General features: G+C 45.9%; 1 protein-coding gene across 1 annotated transcript in view; it reads right to left on the reverse strand.

Moving 5' to 3' along the window:
- Nucleotides 1-16,694, reverse strand: part of PAG1 (phosphoprotein membrane anchor with glycosphingolipid microdomains 1) — a 106,977-nt gene that overhangs the window by 5,551 nt on the left and 84,732 nt on the right. The window contains exons 3-7 of the mRNA XM_040262001.1: nucleotides 15,738-15,945; nucleotides 14,065-14,116; nucleotides 10,866-10,962; nucleotides 6,307-6,908; nucleotides 1,676-1,735 (exon numbers count right to left, since the gene is read on the reverse strand). Of these exons, the coding sequence (XP_040117935.1) occupies nucleotides 1,676-1,735; nucleotides 6,307-6,908; nucleotides 10,866-10,962; nucleotides 14,065-14,116; nucleotides 15,738-15,862 (936 nt within the window). The 5' untranslated portion in view covers nucleotides 15,863-15,945. The remainder of the gene's footprint in view (nucleotides 1-1,675; nucleotides 1,736-6,306; nucleotides 6,909-10,865; nucleotides 10,963-14,064; nucleotides 14,117-15,737; nucleotides 15,946-16,694) is intronic.

The following is a 16,694-nucleotide window of genomic DNA, read 5'->3' on the forward strand; positions in this document are numbered from 1 at the left end:
TCAGCCCTTCCCCCATCATTCTGTTAAATTAGGATAATAGTACTTAAAATTCAGGTCTCAGTTTCAGTCTGGACTAACATTATATCACATGAATATAAAAATAAATGATCTCCATATTTATTTTTCCTAAATCATCTTCCTAGAATGAATACACGGGAGTCACAGTTCTTTATTTTATGTTCAACATTCATCAGTATAACAGGGTCCTTTTTTCAAAAGCCACAAACAAATGTAAGATAAGAGGAAAAGTAATTAAAAATTTCAAATAGTCTCAATTTATTTTAAAGAATTAGTTTCCAGATCTCTTATATATATATTTTTCAGCCTGGCTTGTAGAATCTTAATTCCTTAACCAGGGACTGAACCCATGGCCTCAGCAGTGAAAGTACCGAGTCCTAAAAACTGGACTGCCAGGGAATTAAAATATTTTCTTACCCCAATGGGATGGCTCCAGGACAGTGGAAAATGCTGGAGGAGGCACAGGACCCCTTGGGGCCTGGTAGGAGGGCCCTGCATTAGTCTCGTAGGGGCGGGCCCAGTGGAGATGGTCAGGGGTGGAGGGAACATGAAAGCTAGCTTCTGAGGTGGAATTGAAGGGCCTGATTACTGGCTGAATCTGAAGACAGTGAGGAAAATGCAGTGTTCAGGAGGGCCCCAGAGTTTGGGCTTCTGCAACCAGGTGGATAGATGGCAGTTCCACTCCCTGGAGGAAACACGGTGGGGCTGGGCCACGTCACACGTGTATGTTGCTTCTGCGTGTGTGCGCGTGCCAAGCCACCTCAGTCGTGTCTGACTCTGTGTGACCCTATGGACTGTAGCCCGCCAGGCTCCTCTGTCCGTGGGATTCTCCAGGCAAGAATACTGGAGTGGGCTGTCGTGCTCTCCTCCAGGGGATCTTCATGACCCAGGGATTGAACTTGTGTCTCACGCCTCCTGCATTGGCAGGTGGGTTCTTTACCACTAGCACCACCTGGAAAGCCCACAATGCTTTTGTACACGTACACAATTTACTAAGCTAGGCATGCCAGAAAGAGGCTTTATGTAGCTAGACAAATTAAGGTGTTCGGCTCTGAATCTAACTTGACAAAATCCCATAAATACTGGCTTTGCTGAAAGTTTAACCCATGACTCTTTAGCCCCGGTGCTTGGGAGAATGCATCACTGTTTCTCATTGGTGGCCATGTCTAACCCTACTTCCAGTCTGAAGTGTTTTTGAAGTTCTCTGTCTCCCAGAAGCCTAAGCCCTTCTTCCTCTGGAGCAAATTCCCAGCCTGGAGCAAATTCTCTACACCCACCTGTTCCAGTTCCCTGCATATTCCAACCCACTATTAACTTCCTTCTAATGGGAACCTCCTCCCTGATTAAAGCTCACACACTTACATTTCTCTCTTCTCATTCCTCTTTCTTCCCCTCCCCTTTCTGTTTTTGTCTTCTCCTTCTTCCCTATTGAGCTTCCTTGTTCATCTTGTCCTCTTTCTTGTCTTCCCATCTCCCAGTTACTTTCTCTGAACCATGATAAAGCCAACGTCGCCAACTCCTATCTCCAACCATAGGCTTGAGAGCCTGCTTCAGCTTTCTCAGATGAAGGGTAATATGGCAGAGCATCTACTTAAGGGAGGAAGTGCTCTTCTCTGTTACAAGAGCTTCTGGATTATTTAAAAGTAACAAAACTCACCTCTTCTTCTGTGAGAGTTGGGTCTTCTTCCCGGGACTTGTACGACAATGAACTAAGTCTCTGTTAGAACAAAATAAATCATTAAAGTCAATAATTTAACCTTTTTTGGGGCATATGCCTTGATGCAACTATCTACAAAAATGTTTTCAAATGATTTTTAGATAAGAAACTATTTTCTACAAAGAAATTATATAAAGGACCTCAGGAATAAACACATAAGTATAATTATACATACCCAGCAATATTACATTAGATAAATTTCTTCTAATTTTTTAATTTGAATCTGTAGGTACAGAAAAACCAAATGATTATGGAGATTACTGTTTCAATTCCTAGTTATCACTGAAGGATTGATCATCAATGAAAGTTTGAAAAACTGACTGAAAAAAATACCATGGTGTTTGCCAAATCCCTAAACTTTTTATTTCTAGTTTGCATGAGACATCAGGAAGATTCTTAAGTCATCTGGAAACTTTTCATAACTAGTGGAGAAATCAACTCACATTTTCTGGCCTCATTTCTTGGTGATTCTGGCTCTGGGTTCACTGAATCTCTAACACCTCTCCTGCCTGAATTCTTGCTGATTTCAACCAACCTGTATCCTTCCAAACCTGCCCCCACTCCTTGACCTCCCTGTGCTGACCATACGTCCTTGCCCCACCTCCCTGCTCCGTCTGCACCTCAGCCCCTCCCACCCTAAACCACAGCAGCCCCACTATCCCATCTCCCTGCAGGCCCCTTCAGACCAGCACTCACTGTTCACGCCTACTCCTCCCATAACCCAGTTCCAACAAGCCTGCAGAACTGTGGGGCCCCAACCATTTTTTTCCATGTCTCACTTCTCCTCAGTGTCCTTCCTTCTTACCCTATCAAACTCAAGCTCCATGGTCAACCATCACTGTCATACTTGAAGTACTCCACTCCCTTCCTGGTCACTGGAGAACTCACCCCTCAAGTGAGTCCTTAATGCCGCTCTGAATTTTCCTACACCTGCTTCTACCCCCTGGCCCCTGCTTTCCTAGCTGCCTTCTTCACATCTTCTCCTCTCTCTCCGAACCCCCAACACCTCACCCCTAGCTGAGGACCTTGAGAAAACCAAAGGAATCAAAAGAAATTTCTATAAACTTCTACCTCTCCCATCACACCCCCAGTCTCTGCATCCACGCGTCTTCCTGCCCGTTGCCACAAGTGAACTTTCCCAGCTCCACCTTAAGGCGATCCCTTCCTCCTGTGCAGGAGACCCTGACCCCTTACACCCACTCGTGGATATAAGCATCAGCAACACTCCATTCTGTCTACATCAACTTTCCCCTCTACGGAGTCATCCCCATCCACATAAAAACAGGCTATTTATCTATTCTAAAACCCAAACCAAACCAACCCACCCTTCTAGTTCTATTACTAATTCCATTATAGCAAAACCTCTTAAAAGAGTTGTCTAAAAAAAAAAGCACTAAATTTTTCTCTTCCTATTATCTCTCTAAACCCATTTCAGTTCAGTTTCTGCCTCCTAGACTCCAAAGAAGCTGCTCTTGAGGACACTGATGCCCACCGTGTCACTGATCTCTCCTGACCCCCCTGCTGTGTGCTGCAGGGTCACCCTTTCTTCCCCGATCACTCACTCCTTGGCTTCTAGGACACTGGATTTTGCTGTTTTTCTCTCCTATTTTCCTTTCTCCTGCTGGCTCCTTTCTTTCTTGGACCTGTGTCCTTGGAACTCTTTAAGTCCCCACTCACACACACTCATGCAGTGATCTCACCCGATGTCAGCTTGAAAAAACTAATTTCTGCTGCTGACTTCCAAATGTACAAGCCCAGCCCAGCCTATCCTTATAAGCCTGCTCCTCCATCCAGCTGTTCTCCGATGTTGCTACTTGGACGACCAATATCCATCTCAAACCAATATGTCCAGCCCCGAACTCCCAAATTTGCTTGGCCCACGGTCCTTCTACTTCAATTTATGGCAGTCCCATGCTTCCCGGGGCTCAGGCCACCCCCTGGATGCATCACGGTTTCCTCATCCTTTCCACATCTGGCCCATCAACAAATCTCCTGGTTCTAGTTTAGTCTCTCCAGTTACTTCTGCTGCTCCTACCCTGATGCAACAAGTGTTTCTTGTCCTGCTTATTAGAATGGTTACCCAACTGGTCTCCTTGCTTCCATTCTTCACGGGTAAATGTCAACTCCATCAGAGGGATCCTTCTTAAACCTAGATGAAGTCATCCTGCTCGAGGCTTTCAAGCGACCCCATTTTATCCAAATTATAAGCCAAGGCATACAGGGTTGGGCCACCAGTTATCTCTCTTCCAACTCCTCCTAGCCTTGCTCTCTCCTCTCCAGCCACAGCTATACCCTCCTCATCCCTGGAGAGGCCGGGCATACTCTGGCCTCTGGGCCTTTATACTGGCCATTCCCTCTACTTCATTTGCTCTTCCCCCAAAACATGAACCAACTCACTCTCTCAACTCCTTTTAATTTTTTGTTCAAATGGCCCTTTGAACAAAGGCAGGCATGCCCTGACCACTCTCCTCACAACTGTGCTCCTACCCAACTTTCTCAGTCCCCCAGATTCTGTTCTGATTTTTTTTCCTTTATATTTTAAAGCCTTCTAAGATATACTTTTGATGTTCAGTCACTAAGTCATGTCTGACTCTTTTTGAACCCATGAACTGCAGCAGGCTAGGCTTCCCTGTCCTTCATTATCTCCTGGAGTTTGCTCAAACTCATGTCCATTGAGTCAGTGACCCATTATTATCGGCTTATAATCTGTTGTCTATATAATACATACGTATATATGGGGCTTCCCTGGCTGCCTGGATGGTAAAGTCTGCCTACAATGCTGGAGACCTGGTTTCGATCCTTGGGTTGGGAAGAGCCCCCAGAGAAGGCAATGGCAACCCACTCCAGTAGTCTTGCCTGGAAAATCCCATGGACAGAGGAGCCTGGTGGTCTACAATCCATGGGGTCACAAAGAGTCAGACATGACTGAGTGACTTCACTTTATACATATGTATATATATATAAAATATACTTTACTTACACACATATTTATGTCTTTATCTTCTAACTAAAATGTAAGCTCCACAGGGGCAGAGATTTTTGTTCCTTTATATGTTTGTTCACTAGTGAATTTCCAGGACCCAGATCTTGCAGCTTACAGTGGAAAAGCTCATTAAAATCTTTTTGCAAATGAATGCATGAATATTAAGCATTTCAAGTTCTCCCAGTCACTTAAAATGAGAATGGTTTATATGGAAATGATGGATCATTCATCCCTATATTCCTACAGAAAGGTAATCTGGTTCCCAGATGGGTATTTCCAGTTTCTAATGTGACATCTGGAGAATTGCTTACTTGGCAGTGGTTAGACCATCATCTCTCTTATCTATCAACTGCTTATAAGTAAAAAAAAGGTTTAACTGTTTTAAACAGCATAAACTTCACATTAGTTTTATTATCTTTGGTTATACTAAGGGCCAAAAATTGGGCTGTATTTTTGCCTTTAACAAATATGTTCATAAACACTTCACTGGTGTTGTCAACAGCTTCCTTCACGGGTAACAGGAAACACTGAAATGCATTCAGAGAACACTATGCAGAACGACTCCCTGGAATAAGGGCTTCCCAGGTGACGCTAGTGGTAAAGAACCTGCCTGCCAATGCAGGAGACAGAAGAGACACAGGTTCCACCCCTGGGGCGGGAAGATACCCTAGAGGAGGGCATGGCAACCCACTCCAGTATCTTTGCCTGGAGAATCCCACAGACAGAGGAGCCTAGAGGGCTACAGTCTATGGGGTTACAGAGTCAGACATGACTGAAGCAACTTAGCACGCACATATAACCTTAGCCAGGGCTCCCCTCTGGATTATGAACCCAGCAAGTTTTCTAAGGCTGCTATTGACTGACTAGCCCCTACTCGGCCTTCCTACTGAAACCTGAGAAGAGAACCCTACTGTTGTCTCTGCAGAGAATGGAAAATCCCAAGGTAATGCTGACAGCTGGAGATGAGAATTCAAAGCTATTGTGTCTCAGATGTCAGCTCATGGGACACACACAGAGAAGGCTCAGGGATTCTTACTGCATTTTAGAGCTCTGTTGAACATCTAAACTTAAGAGTCACAGGTTATTGTTTAGAAATTGTTGTTAGATAAAATCTCTTACTTGACTCCTATAAAAGTCTATACATAACCAGATATGCCCAGCAGCACCTGTGGACTTGCTCCTGGGGTCTGATTTCTGGGACCTTGGGTGGAGAGGTGGGAATCACCCCACTGCTTGGGATGGCGAAAAGTAGAAGAGGCTAAATGGGCAGCAAAGTCTCATCTTTTTCATTTTTGGTCTTCAAAATGAAGAAAATAATAATTGGCCTCAATTAGACATGACGTAAAAACTGGAAAATATCCAAGGTGCCAAGGCAGAAATATTTTGTAAGCATGAGTTTTCAGTATTTTATTACTTGGAGGGGTAAAAAAATTCAAACACAGCTTACATGAAAACAGCTTTTACCATTCAATGCACGTGAAGGTGTCAGCATGTATTTCTTAGAATACCATGCAAACAGACGGCCAGGTTTAGCTAGATTCCCAAACGGGACCAAAGCTCTGAAAACAAAATCGCAGGAGGAGCCCACCTTGTTGGTTTCACTGGTCCCCTCAGCAGCTCCCTCTTCTCCTGCTTGACTCTCTTCCTTCTGAAGGTTTTCATTTTCGTCCAGGAGTTTCACGGGGACAGGAGGCGGGGCTTCCTCTTCTGGATCACATGAATTTCCAAGAAGAATCTCTGCGTTGACACTCTGTCGACACTTTTTGTTTCTGTCCACCGAGGCATACTCGGCAAAGTCTGTTCTGCTGTTGGCCTGTGGCCCCGGAAGCTCTTTCACACCGGAAGTTGACTTCGACCTCCCGCTGTGGCCTCGACTTGGCTGGGCAGCTGCCGTCACCTCCTTAATTTCGTTCACGGTTTCATACAAGCAGTCCTCCACCATGTTTTCTTGCGAGGAACTATCCTTGAGCACTTCATAGGGTCCTTCCATCCCCAGACCCTGTTCCCCGTCTGCACTTCTCCCATTGTGCATCGTGTCCACCGAGCTCTCTGGGGGAATTCTGGGCAACTCTCGACTTTGATGACATTTCGGCTTCCCTGTGCTGTCCTGGGAGTCCAGTAGATCTGAAGCCGAGGTCTGGACTTCTTCATAATGTTGCATGCAGGTCACCGTGCTGTCTTCTGAAAGAACTAAAGCAGCAGGAGCATTAAGTGGAGAAAGACGCTTCCTTATAGAATTACTACAGTGACTCGGCTAATGTCGAGTGAAGTGAAATCAAGGTGCTGGCTTTTTATTTGACTTGAGGTTGCAAACTGTACATGATGTGGCTGTTAGTGGAAATCTGGGCTTCCCTAGTGGCTCAGACAGTATAGAATCTGCCTGCAATGCAGGAGATGCAGGTTCAATCCCTGGGTTGGGAAGGTCCCCTGAAGAAGGGAATGGCCACCCACAACAGTATTCTTGCCTGGAGAATTCCATGGACAGAGGAGCCTGGCGGGCTACGGTCCATGGGGTCACAAGGAGTCAGACATGACTGAGCAACTAACACACATTCTTATTTCAGTCACAGTGTAAACTAAAGCCATCCACCTTTCCAATACAGTATATAATTAAAATGTCTTGGCTATAAATTTGGGTCACAATTACACAACATTTGTGGTTACTCCTGATGGGCTTCTTGTAGGCAGTGTTCAAGTGACCAGAGGATTAACATGATGCTGCAAGGGGTCAGACTGTGGTGAGGGGGCTGGGCACCAGAAGAGGGGCATGCATGGTGACTACTCCCCCTGTTTGGAGGGACTGTTTAGGAGCCATCCTCCTTCACAGGTCACTTTGACAGACATGATGGAAACCATGGGACAAAACTGTGGCCAAAACAGTGTCCCAAAGGGTCCACCGACCCTGTGCCTTTTTAAAGCTTTTCCCTCCATCTCACTGCCTCTCCCCCACCCCAACATTTCTACCTCAAATTAGAAAATGCAAACAAGAAATTCTTAGATTGCCACAGAAATGTAACTCTGTGGAGGCATTCAGTCATCCCTTAATCAAATGACTTTTTTATATTAGTCCATTTATTTTAATTGGAGGATAATTACTTTAAATATTGTGATTGGTTTTGCATCAAATGATTTTTGAGTGCCTAGTAGGTGCCAGGGATGGTTGAAGTGCTGGATACATCCTTCATCAGTGATGTCCAATGAGTCTGTGCTACAGGTACCTACACTGTAGTGAGCTAGCTGTTAAATGACTGTGTCTTGCATGTTCTTCATATACTATATATTCTTCATATATATGTGTGTGTTTAAGTGCCAGTGTATACCTAAACATATATTTATACTGGAATATTCATATGTATTTACTTTATATTTTTATTATATATAACCTATATACGTAAAACTTATGCAAAAACTTAAGTTTTTTAACCTACTTGATTTTACTGACTAAACTGGGGTTCTCTAAGACCCTGAGTCCAGAATAGTATCTATGGTATGGCTGATTTCACTAGGTTTTTACATGAAAAACGAAATGAGTAAAAGAATGAATAAAGTGCTTACCTCCTGTTCTGGAAAAACAAAAAAAAAGACTACTTCTCTTTGGGGGAGGAGGCTAGAAATAAGTGTCCCTAAGAAGTATCTGTGGAGAAGGCAATGGCACCCCACTCCAGTACTCTTGCCTGGAAAATCCCATGGAAGGAGCAGCCTGGTGGGCTGCAGCCCATGGGGTAGCTAAGAGTCGGACGTGACTGAGCGACTTCACTTTCACTTTTCACTTTCATGCATTGGAGAAGGAAATGGCAACCCACTCCAGTGTTCTTGCCTGGAGAACCTCAGGGACAGGGGAGCCTGGTGGGCTGCTGTCTATGGGGTCACACAGAGTCGGACATGACTGAAGTGACTTAGCAGCAGCAAGGAGTATCTGGGCTTCCCCAGGGGCTCAGATGGTAAAGAATCTGCCTGCCATGCAGGAGATCTGGGTTTGATCTCTGGGTTGGGAAGATCCTCTAGAGAAGGGAATTGCTACCCACTCTGGTATTCTTGCCTGGAGAATTCCATGGACAGAGGAGCCTGTCGGGCTGCAGTCCATGGTGTCGTAAGAATTGGACACAACATCTGGGGAAATTGATAATGGATCTCTTGATCTGTGAAGTTATCACCACCACTCACTGTGTTCTGAATACTTAATCATCATGGAGGAGGTGAACTTTTGCCCTCTGGATTTAGACATCTGTGTCCTGGTAGACAGAGAACCAGCACTGGCGTCTGAAGACATAGTGTCAATCCTGACTGCCCCACAGCTTCCTGGTCTATAAATGGAGGTAAGAAGAGGATTTGCTATTGCAGGTGAAAGCAGTCTGTAAAGTGCACCCTGGAAATGTAGTTGTGACTTCTGTCAGCATTCACATCAGGCAGTGAGAGTGTAGATGGGGTGCCTAGGACTCAAATCAAAGGTTCACATTACAGATCTTTAGTGCATAGACCCAGAGAAGGCAATGGCACCCCACTCCAGTACTCTTGCCTGGAAAATCCCATGGATGGAGGAGTCTAGTAGGCTGCAGTCTATGAGGTCGCTAAGAGTCGGACACGACTGAGAGACTTCCCTTTCACTTTTCACTTTCATGCACTGGAGAAGGAAATGGCAACCCACTCCAGTGTTTCTGCCTGGAGAATCCCAGGGACAGGGGAGCCTGGTGGGCTGCCATCTATGGGGTCGCACAGAGTTGGACACGGCTGAAGTGACTTAGCAGCAGCAGCAGCAGTGCACAGACCATAAGATCTCAGGCAAATTAATAACTTCTCTGTGCCAGGCAGAATAATGCACCCTTAGGTGTCCACGTCCTATTCCCTAGATTCTGTGAATGTGTTTTGTTACATGGAAAAGGAGGAATTAAGGACAAGGATAAACTACCTACCTGTTAACCTTGAGATGGGGAGGACCCTAGGCAGCCAGGTGGGCCTAGTGTAATTAGGAGGGTCTGTATAAGTGAAAGGGGCTTCCCTGGTGGCTTAGACAGTGAAGAATCTGCCTGCAATATGGAAGACCTGGGTTTGATCCCTGGGTGGGGAAGATCCCCTGGAGAAGGAAATGGTAACCCACTCTAGTATTTTTGCCTGGAAAATTCCATGGACAGAGGAGCCTGGTGGGCTACAGTCCACAGGGTCTCAAAGAGTCAGACATGACTGAGCGGCTAACACCTGTGAGTGAAAGGGGCAGGAGAGCCTGAGAGAGGCTTGACGATGGAGAGCAAGGCCGGGACCAACGCAGGCAGCTTCTAGAAGCTGAAGCAGGCGGGGAACCAGATTCTCCCCTAGAACCTGGGGAGGAAATGCTGCCCTGCTGCTACTGGGCTGGACAATACTTACAGATTTTAGCCCAGGGGGACCTGGTTCAGACTCTGATACCCAGAGCTGTAAATTAATCTGTGCTGCTCTCAGACACTATGTGGTAATCTGCTGCAGCAGCAATGTTTCAGTTGCCTCATCTGTAAACTGAGGACAGTAATAATCTCCATCTTACAGAGCAGTAGTAATACTAGTAACAGTAATCTTACAGGGTAACAGTAATCTTACAGTTGTTAGTGTACATGAGTTCACAAACATTCAGATCTTAGAGCGAGGGCACACAGCAGCCAACTCATAGATACTAACTTTTCATCTAAATAATATTTTTTTTTGCTAAAACTGGCAGTAATACAAAAGGAGAGCAAGAACACATTTCCTAGTTTTTTTGAGCTACATTTTCTTTTTTCATGTGTGAACGGTTTATTGAAAGGTGTAAGAAATACAGTGGATAATGTAGCCAATAAAGTCTGCATTAATAAGCCAGCTTCAACTATGTGACTGGAGCCAAATCCTTCAGGAAAGTCTGGAAAAACAGAGCAATAAACAGGCCTACGAGTTATCTCAGGCAAGGGACAAGGGACCCCTCCTTGTACCACTCATTGCTGAAGGACTGCCTTGGGGAAGATATTAATTCCCGGGTACTTCCGTCCAGGTCATGCAGGCAAGTGAGCTGGTGTTATAAAGAAATGATGATGGTAATCGCGGTAGTGTTCCGAGCTACATTTTCTGACCTTTCTGAGCTACATTTCTAGTCCTTTAGCAGGTAATGAGGCCTGCCCGGAAAGCTGGAATTGTGGCAGCACTTACTGTCTCCGTTGGTGAGTGCTCCATTCTGCTCGCTGCTCGGGGGAGCATCTGTGGCCAGGCTGGTGACAGAGCGGCTGAACATCTCCTTGTCAGAAGGCTGCAAGAACAAAGGTGCCAAGCGAGTCAGACTGCGGGGCAGAGGGGAATAGCCGTGCCTTTTTGTTCTTGTTTTATTTATATTTATTCATTTGCATAGCCTGTGGGATCTTAGTTCCCCAACAGGGATTGAATCCCAGCCCTTGGCAGTGAGAGCATGGAGTCCTAACCACTGGACCACCATGGAATTCCATCCGTGGCTTTTTCTAAAAATTAAAACAGCAACAACAAAACCCACATCTGCTACTTAGATGCTAATTAAGTGAAATGAAATGAAATGGAGTTCCTCAGTTGGACTAGCTGGATGTCAAGGGCTCAACGGCCACATGTGGGTAGTGGCCATTCTGTTAGGGCAGCCGAGGCATCTTGACAGAAGGTTCTATTGGACAGAGCTGTCCTGGGAATCTTCTGAGACTGCCACCCACAGAGTTTCCCTTCCCAGATCACAAATGGGCTACAGTAGGTCATGGGGAGTCAGTCTCTTAGCTCAAGGCAAAGTGGGACAGGAAAGCCCCAGGGCTGATCAGAATCAGTGCCAGCAGATAGCGGCCTCATCTTTCTCCCAGAGATGCCAGAAATGTTACCCTTTTCAAAGGTGTGTCATGCAGAGAAAAACAAGGGAAAACATCATCTTTGTCATCTGAAGGGAAGAATCTTAAATCTGATCAAAGATAAATGTCACTGACATCTGAGATGTTCATAATCAGCCAAGTCTCCACTTGAAGGTTCACAAAAAATGTCGTATGCTAAAACTTAGGTCTGCAAACCTTCCTTATTCTCACAAATTCAAGGACCTTTGAGGGGAAGAATGGCATTGATCGTTTTCTACTGGGCTTATTGGCTGTGGACAATACAGGACATAAGACACAAGGCTGAGCTACAGTTGGAAGTAAGTTGCTAGATCACGTATTTCTTGAAATATGCCGCTCATCTCACGTAGCAGCTGAATCATGGCTGATATGGTCTGCTCCCCAATCCCGCTCATGGAGTGCATGCAGGACCCAGGTGGCCACACCCGACAGGCGTCCACACAGGAAGTTCTGATGTAAATAGCACCACAAACCTTGGCTACCTGGCTTCTCAAATTCTCTGACTCCTGACTGGCAACGAAGTAATAATAACAGAGGGGGCTTCCCAGGTGGCTCAGTGGTAAAGAATACACCTGCCAAGCAGGAGACACAGGTTTGATCACTAATCTGGGAAGATCCTCTGGAGGAGGAAATGGCAACCCACTCCCAAATCCCATGGACAGAGGAGCCTGGTGGGCTATAGTCCACAGGGTCACAAAGTGTTGGACATGACTTGGTGACTAAATCACAAAAATAATAATAGAGTGCAGAGCTCATGTTCATCATGCTCCAGAAACTTACAGGGAATCAACTGTTTCAATCCCATGAAAGGCGACCCCCTTTCCCCTGGGTCACCCCTGGGCCTGCGTGTGTGCGAAGCTTCAGCAGAGGCGCCACCTTCTCCCCCACCTGCATTCTGGGCACAGTCTAACAGAGGTGCTGGGGATAGGTGAGAAGTGGGGACACAGACAACCAGAGACTGCAGTGGGGTGACAAGGTGAGGGTAGGAGGGAGGGCAGTGCTGAGAAGCCAGGAAGGGGTGGGTGGGTGAGCCACCTGCACGCAGAGACAAAAGGGAGGACCCCAGGGGCTCCTAGGAGAGGACACTTGGCCACTTCCTGGCCTGGGCTGAAAGAGTTCCCACATTCACAGGGCAGGACGCCCGGGACTGGAGGCGCCTGCTGGGGGGCTCGGAACCTGACTGCTGGCTGCTTTTTTCATTCCAGACCTCACCTCTAGATCCCTCCCTCATCCATCGTTCCTCTTTGCCCCTTTTTCCTCAGACGGATTTACAGTTGTTCTTGAGAAATTACATCTAGGAGAGGAAGCAACTTCATAGTTTTATCCTGCATATATGAAGGCAGGGGCTTCCCTGGTGACTCAGCAGAAAAGAATCTGCCTGCCAAGCAGAAGATATGGGTTCAGTCCTTGGGTTGGGAAGATCCCCTGGAGGAGGGCATGACAACCCACTCCGGTATCCTTGCCTGGAGAATCCCATGAACAGAGGAGCCCGGTGGGCTACAATCCATGGGGTCACAAAGAGTCAGACACGACTTAGTGACTCAACAACAACATAGTGACTCAACAACAACAATACAAGGGTGGCCCCAGCTGTTAGTATTGTTCAGCCAGTTAAGGGCACAGGCCTGAGTGGAACAAGGTGGGACCAGGACACTCAAGCCGCTCCTCACCTGGGTGGATCCCAGAGGCCCTTGGGGCTTGTCAGGACCCTGTAGGACACAGAACAAGAAAACTGGGCCAGGCCATCTAGGATGTTGGGGGTCTCAGGCTCCTGTGAGCTTACTGATCAGCTGTTATGGGTTGAATTTTCATCCTCCCCAAATTCCTGTAGTGAAGTCCTAACCCTCAATACCTCAGAACTGACCTATGGACTCAGGGTTGCTGCGGATGAAACAGGTTAAGATGAGGGATGAGATCATATCAGAGGCCTTCTAAAAGGGGAACTTGGACAGACAAATACACACAGAGGGAAAATGGTATGAAGAGTCACAGGGACAGATATGATAGTGAGGGCAGAATCTTCAAACCAAGCATCGCCAAAGGCAGGTGCTTTTACCACTGGAAGCTAGGCGAGCAGCCTGGAACACACGCGCCCTTGTAGCCTGCTGCTACCATGATCTTGAATTTCTAGCTTCCAGAACTGAGATGATAAATTTATTATTTAAGCCACTCAGCTTGCGGTCCTTTGTTATGACATCTGTGGCCAACTAATAAACCAGCTGGAGCTGGGAAGAGGCAAAACAGAAACATCCCTGCGGTAAGCTGGAACTATGTGAGCATCTTTCGAGCAGTGGTTGCAAAGAGTCGGACACAAGTGAAGTGACTGAGCGTGCACACACGCTAGCCACAGGGAGTTTAAACCTGCAGCACAAGGGCTCAGCCCAGGCAGCCAGTTAACTCTGGCTGAGTTGCTGCCCTCAGCTTGTGAGCTTACAGGGACCTACTTAGAGAAGTGGCTGATGCCTCAAAGTGCACACGTGTGTGGGCACACACACGCGTGCATGCACACTCACCACGTTCATCAGGTTCTCATGGTCCCCACTGTGCGGTCTTGGCTTCTTTTCTCTGAAACAGAAAAGGAAACGTGGCTGTAATACCAACGTGCTACCTAAAATCAAACATACACTCCCCTTTCCTATCCAAACTGTATCAATACTTAAATTTCTCTTTTAATAAAGAACCAAGTTTATTTTACTGAGAAACCAGAAGCCAGTCAACTTACCCCTCCTCTGCAGGCAGCAGGGTCTGAGAGGGTCAAGTCCTAGCAAGGGACTAGCCAGCTCTCTTGCCCCCACTTCCTCCAGAAGTAGAAAATACAAGTTAACAAGAGGACTAGGGGCAGTTTCTTGAGTAGAAACTGTTTATATCTAGAATACTGGAATGATTTCTTTCTTTCTTTTTTATTTTTTTAAGGAAGTCCAGACAGTTCTCATGTCTTCATTTTTCTTAATTCCGTCTTTGCAAAGTCACACACTGCCAGGGGATTGAGAAAATAAAGAAAATACAACTTTTGGCTTGTTGGGAAGGGTACATGCTCTCAGGATGAGTCATGTGTACTTCCAGACTATGGAAAAGTCCATCCAGTAAAAATAGAATTTATTTTTACTCAGGAGAGGCTAAAGAAAGCCATCAGTACTAGAGGTTACCTTTCCTATAGATGTATAAGGCAACAGTGACACCTAGTGGGAGCATAAATAATTACAGAGACAGGCCCTCCCAGGCCCAGGAGAGTTGACACTCCTCTCCTCTTGGGTCTTCATCTTATTTCTTCATCTTCCTGGCCAGCTGGACTCTCTCCCAGCTCAGGAGACCTGGGTCCGAACCGGCACTACTTGAGTTCAGGGACTCCAGATTTTCTCTTTTTGACGGAGACTTCAGTGCAGGAAGCCATATCCAGACTTTTAAATGACACTTGGCAACTCTCTTCCAAGGTTATTGAGAAGAGTTCGGAGGAGGGTTGGCTGCCAGCTGGTCTGCACTGGTTGCTCCAGTAGCAGCCAACTCACCAGAGAGCGGCATATGTTGTAACAATGTCTGAACACCTGGAAAATCACTCTGGCTTTGGAAGGACTCTGTTTCTGTCCAAGCAAAGATCTCCCCCAAACTTTTTTTTTTTTTTTTGGTGGGAGGGTTACACATTTTATATGAAGGAGTCGAGAGAGAGAAGTGTAATCCTAAAATAAGACAAGATGGTTATTTCATACACAGAATGTTTCTCTTTTAGAAAAATCTGTTTCGTAAGAAACCGCAGTTCTAGATTACAAGTCTTTAATAAAATGACCCCTGCACAGCTACAGAGCAGCAAAAATTCTCAGTAACTTTCAAATGGTAGCAAAAAAGAGTGTGTTTAATACACATCGTGCTTAGATTTCCAAATGTCCACAGATGGGAAAAGACAATATAAATTTAGACATGGGTGTGCTCATGAGAACAGCAAAAAGTTCCTTCTGGGAAGTTTCATATATAAGGGCTTTCATATATAAGGTCTCTTCCAGTTGCTCCCCAGGAAAACCAAATATGGCCTTTCATTAATAAAAAGTGTCCTGGGCCCCTTTGCAGGAGAGAAGGCAGTTAATCACAGGAGTGCAGTGGGATGCCATCCATCACAGGCTTTTTAATACAGAAAGTCTTCTAGGTCCCAGGAATGTGTTATTTTAAGGCTCCAGTAGACACACGTCACTCTCACCTGTCGCAACTGGAACACAGAAAGATGAGGAAGGTGATGAGGAAGAAGGCGGCCGCAGATGCCAGGCTCCCCAGCAGGACGATCTGTGTTTGTGCATCGATCAGCAAGCTTCCCTCGGATCCCATGGTGGGGGTGGGGAGTGGCACGGGCTGTGGCAGTCAGTCAGTCCTTCCAAGGTGGCGACATGGGGGTAGAGGGTGGCGTCTTCCTGCAGAGAGAACAGCTTGTGTTTTGACAGCTTCTCAGGAGAGGTGCTAGAATCTGGTAGCAAGTACCTGTGGGGGAGGGGCTAGATGGGAGTCGGGGCTGGGGGCAAGTCTGAGCAGATCAGGGAGGTGTGTAGAGAATGCATTGGACTCGACTTGAAACAAGCACCCCTCCGTGGTCCGGGCTTTTGTTTTCTCACGCAAAACGCAAAGCAGGAGTGTGTGGTGCCTAGCTCTGTGTTTGAGGCCACAGATGTTATTTTTGTAAGTTTGGGGGATAGATTCTTAATGTTTTCAAGTAAGACTCCAAGTCTTTTTAATTATTATTTTTCACCTTTAAATATTTAAATAAATGCAAAATGTTTCACCTGGAGAAAATCTGCTGAAAAAGAAACAACAAATAAATACACGTGTATTTGGATTCCTTTTTTTCCACAGAACACTGTAAACCATTTATTACAGCTTTCACAAAAACGTAGTTTGCTACGTTTTTCTTCCCCACTTGAATCCTCAACTCCCCAAGCCTGCTTCTCTCCGAGAAGGTTTAAGGTCAATACAATTAATGACACAGATAGTCTTTATACTCACCTTCAGAAACAGTTACCTGTTCTGAGCCTACGACTTTATTTTCAGGGCTGGCTTTCATGAAAGTTTTTAAGTATTCAGTCTACTTTGAAGACACTGGAGGAAAGTCTGCTGAGAACACATCACCAGCAGCAAAGAAGCCTAGCTATAAACAACTACAAACTGA

This window comes from Oryx dammah, unplaced genomic scaffold, assembly GCF_014754425.2.
Source record: "Oryx dammah isolate SB20612 unplaced genomic scaffold, SCBI_Odam_1.1 HiC_scaffold_19, whole genome shotgun sequence".
NCBI classification, from domain to species: domain Eukaryota; kingdom Metazoa; phylum Chordata; class Mammalia; order Artiodactyla; family Bovidae; genus Oryx; species Oryx dammah.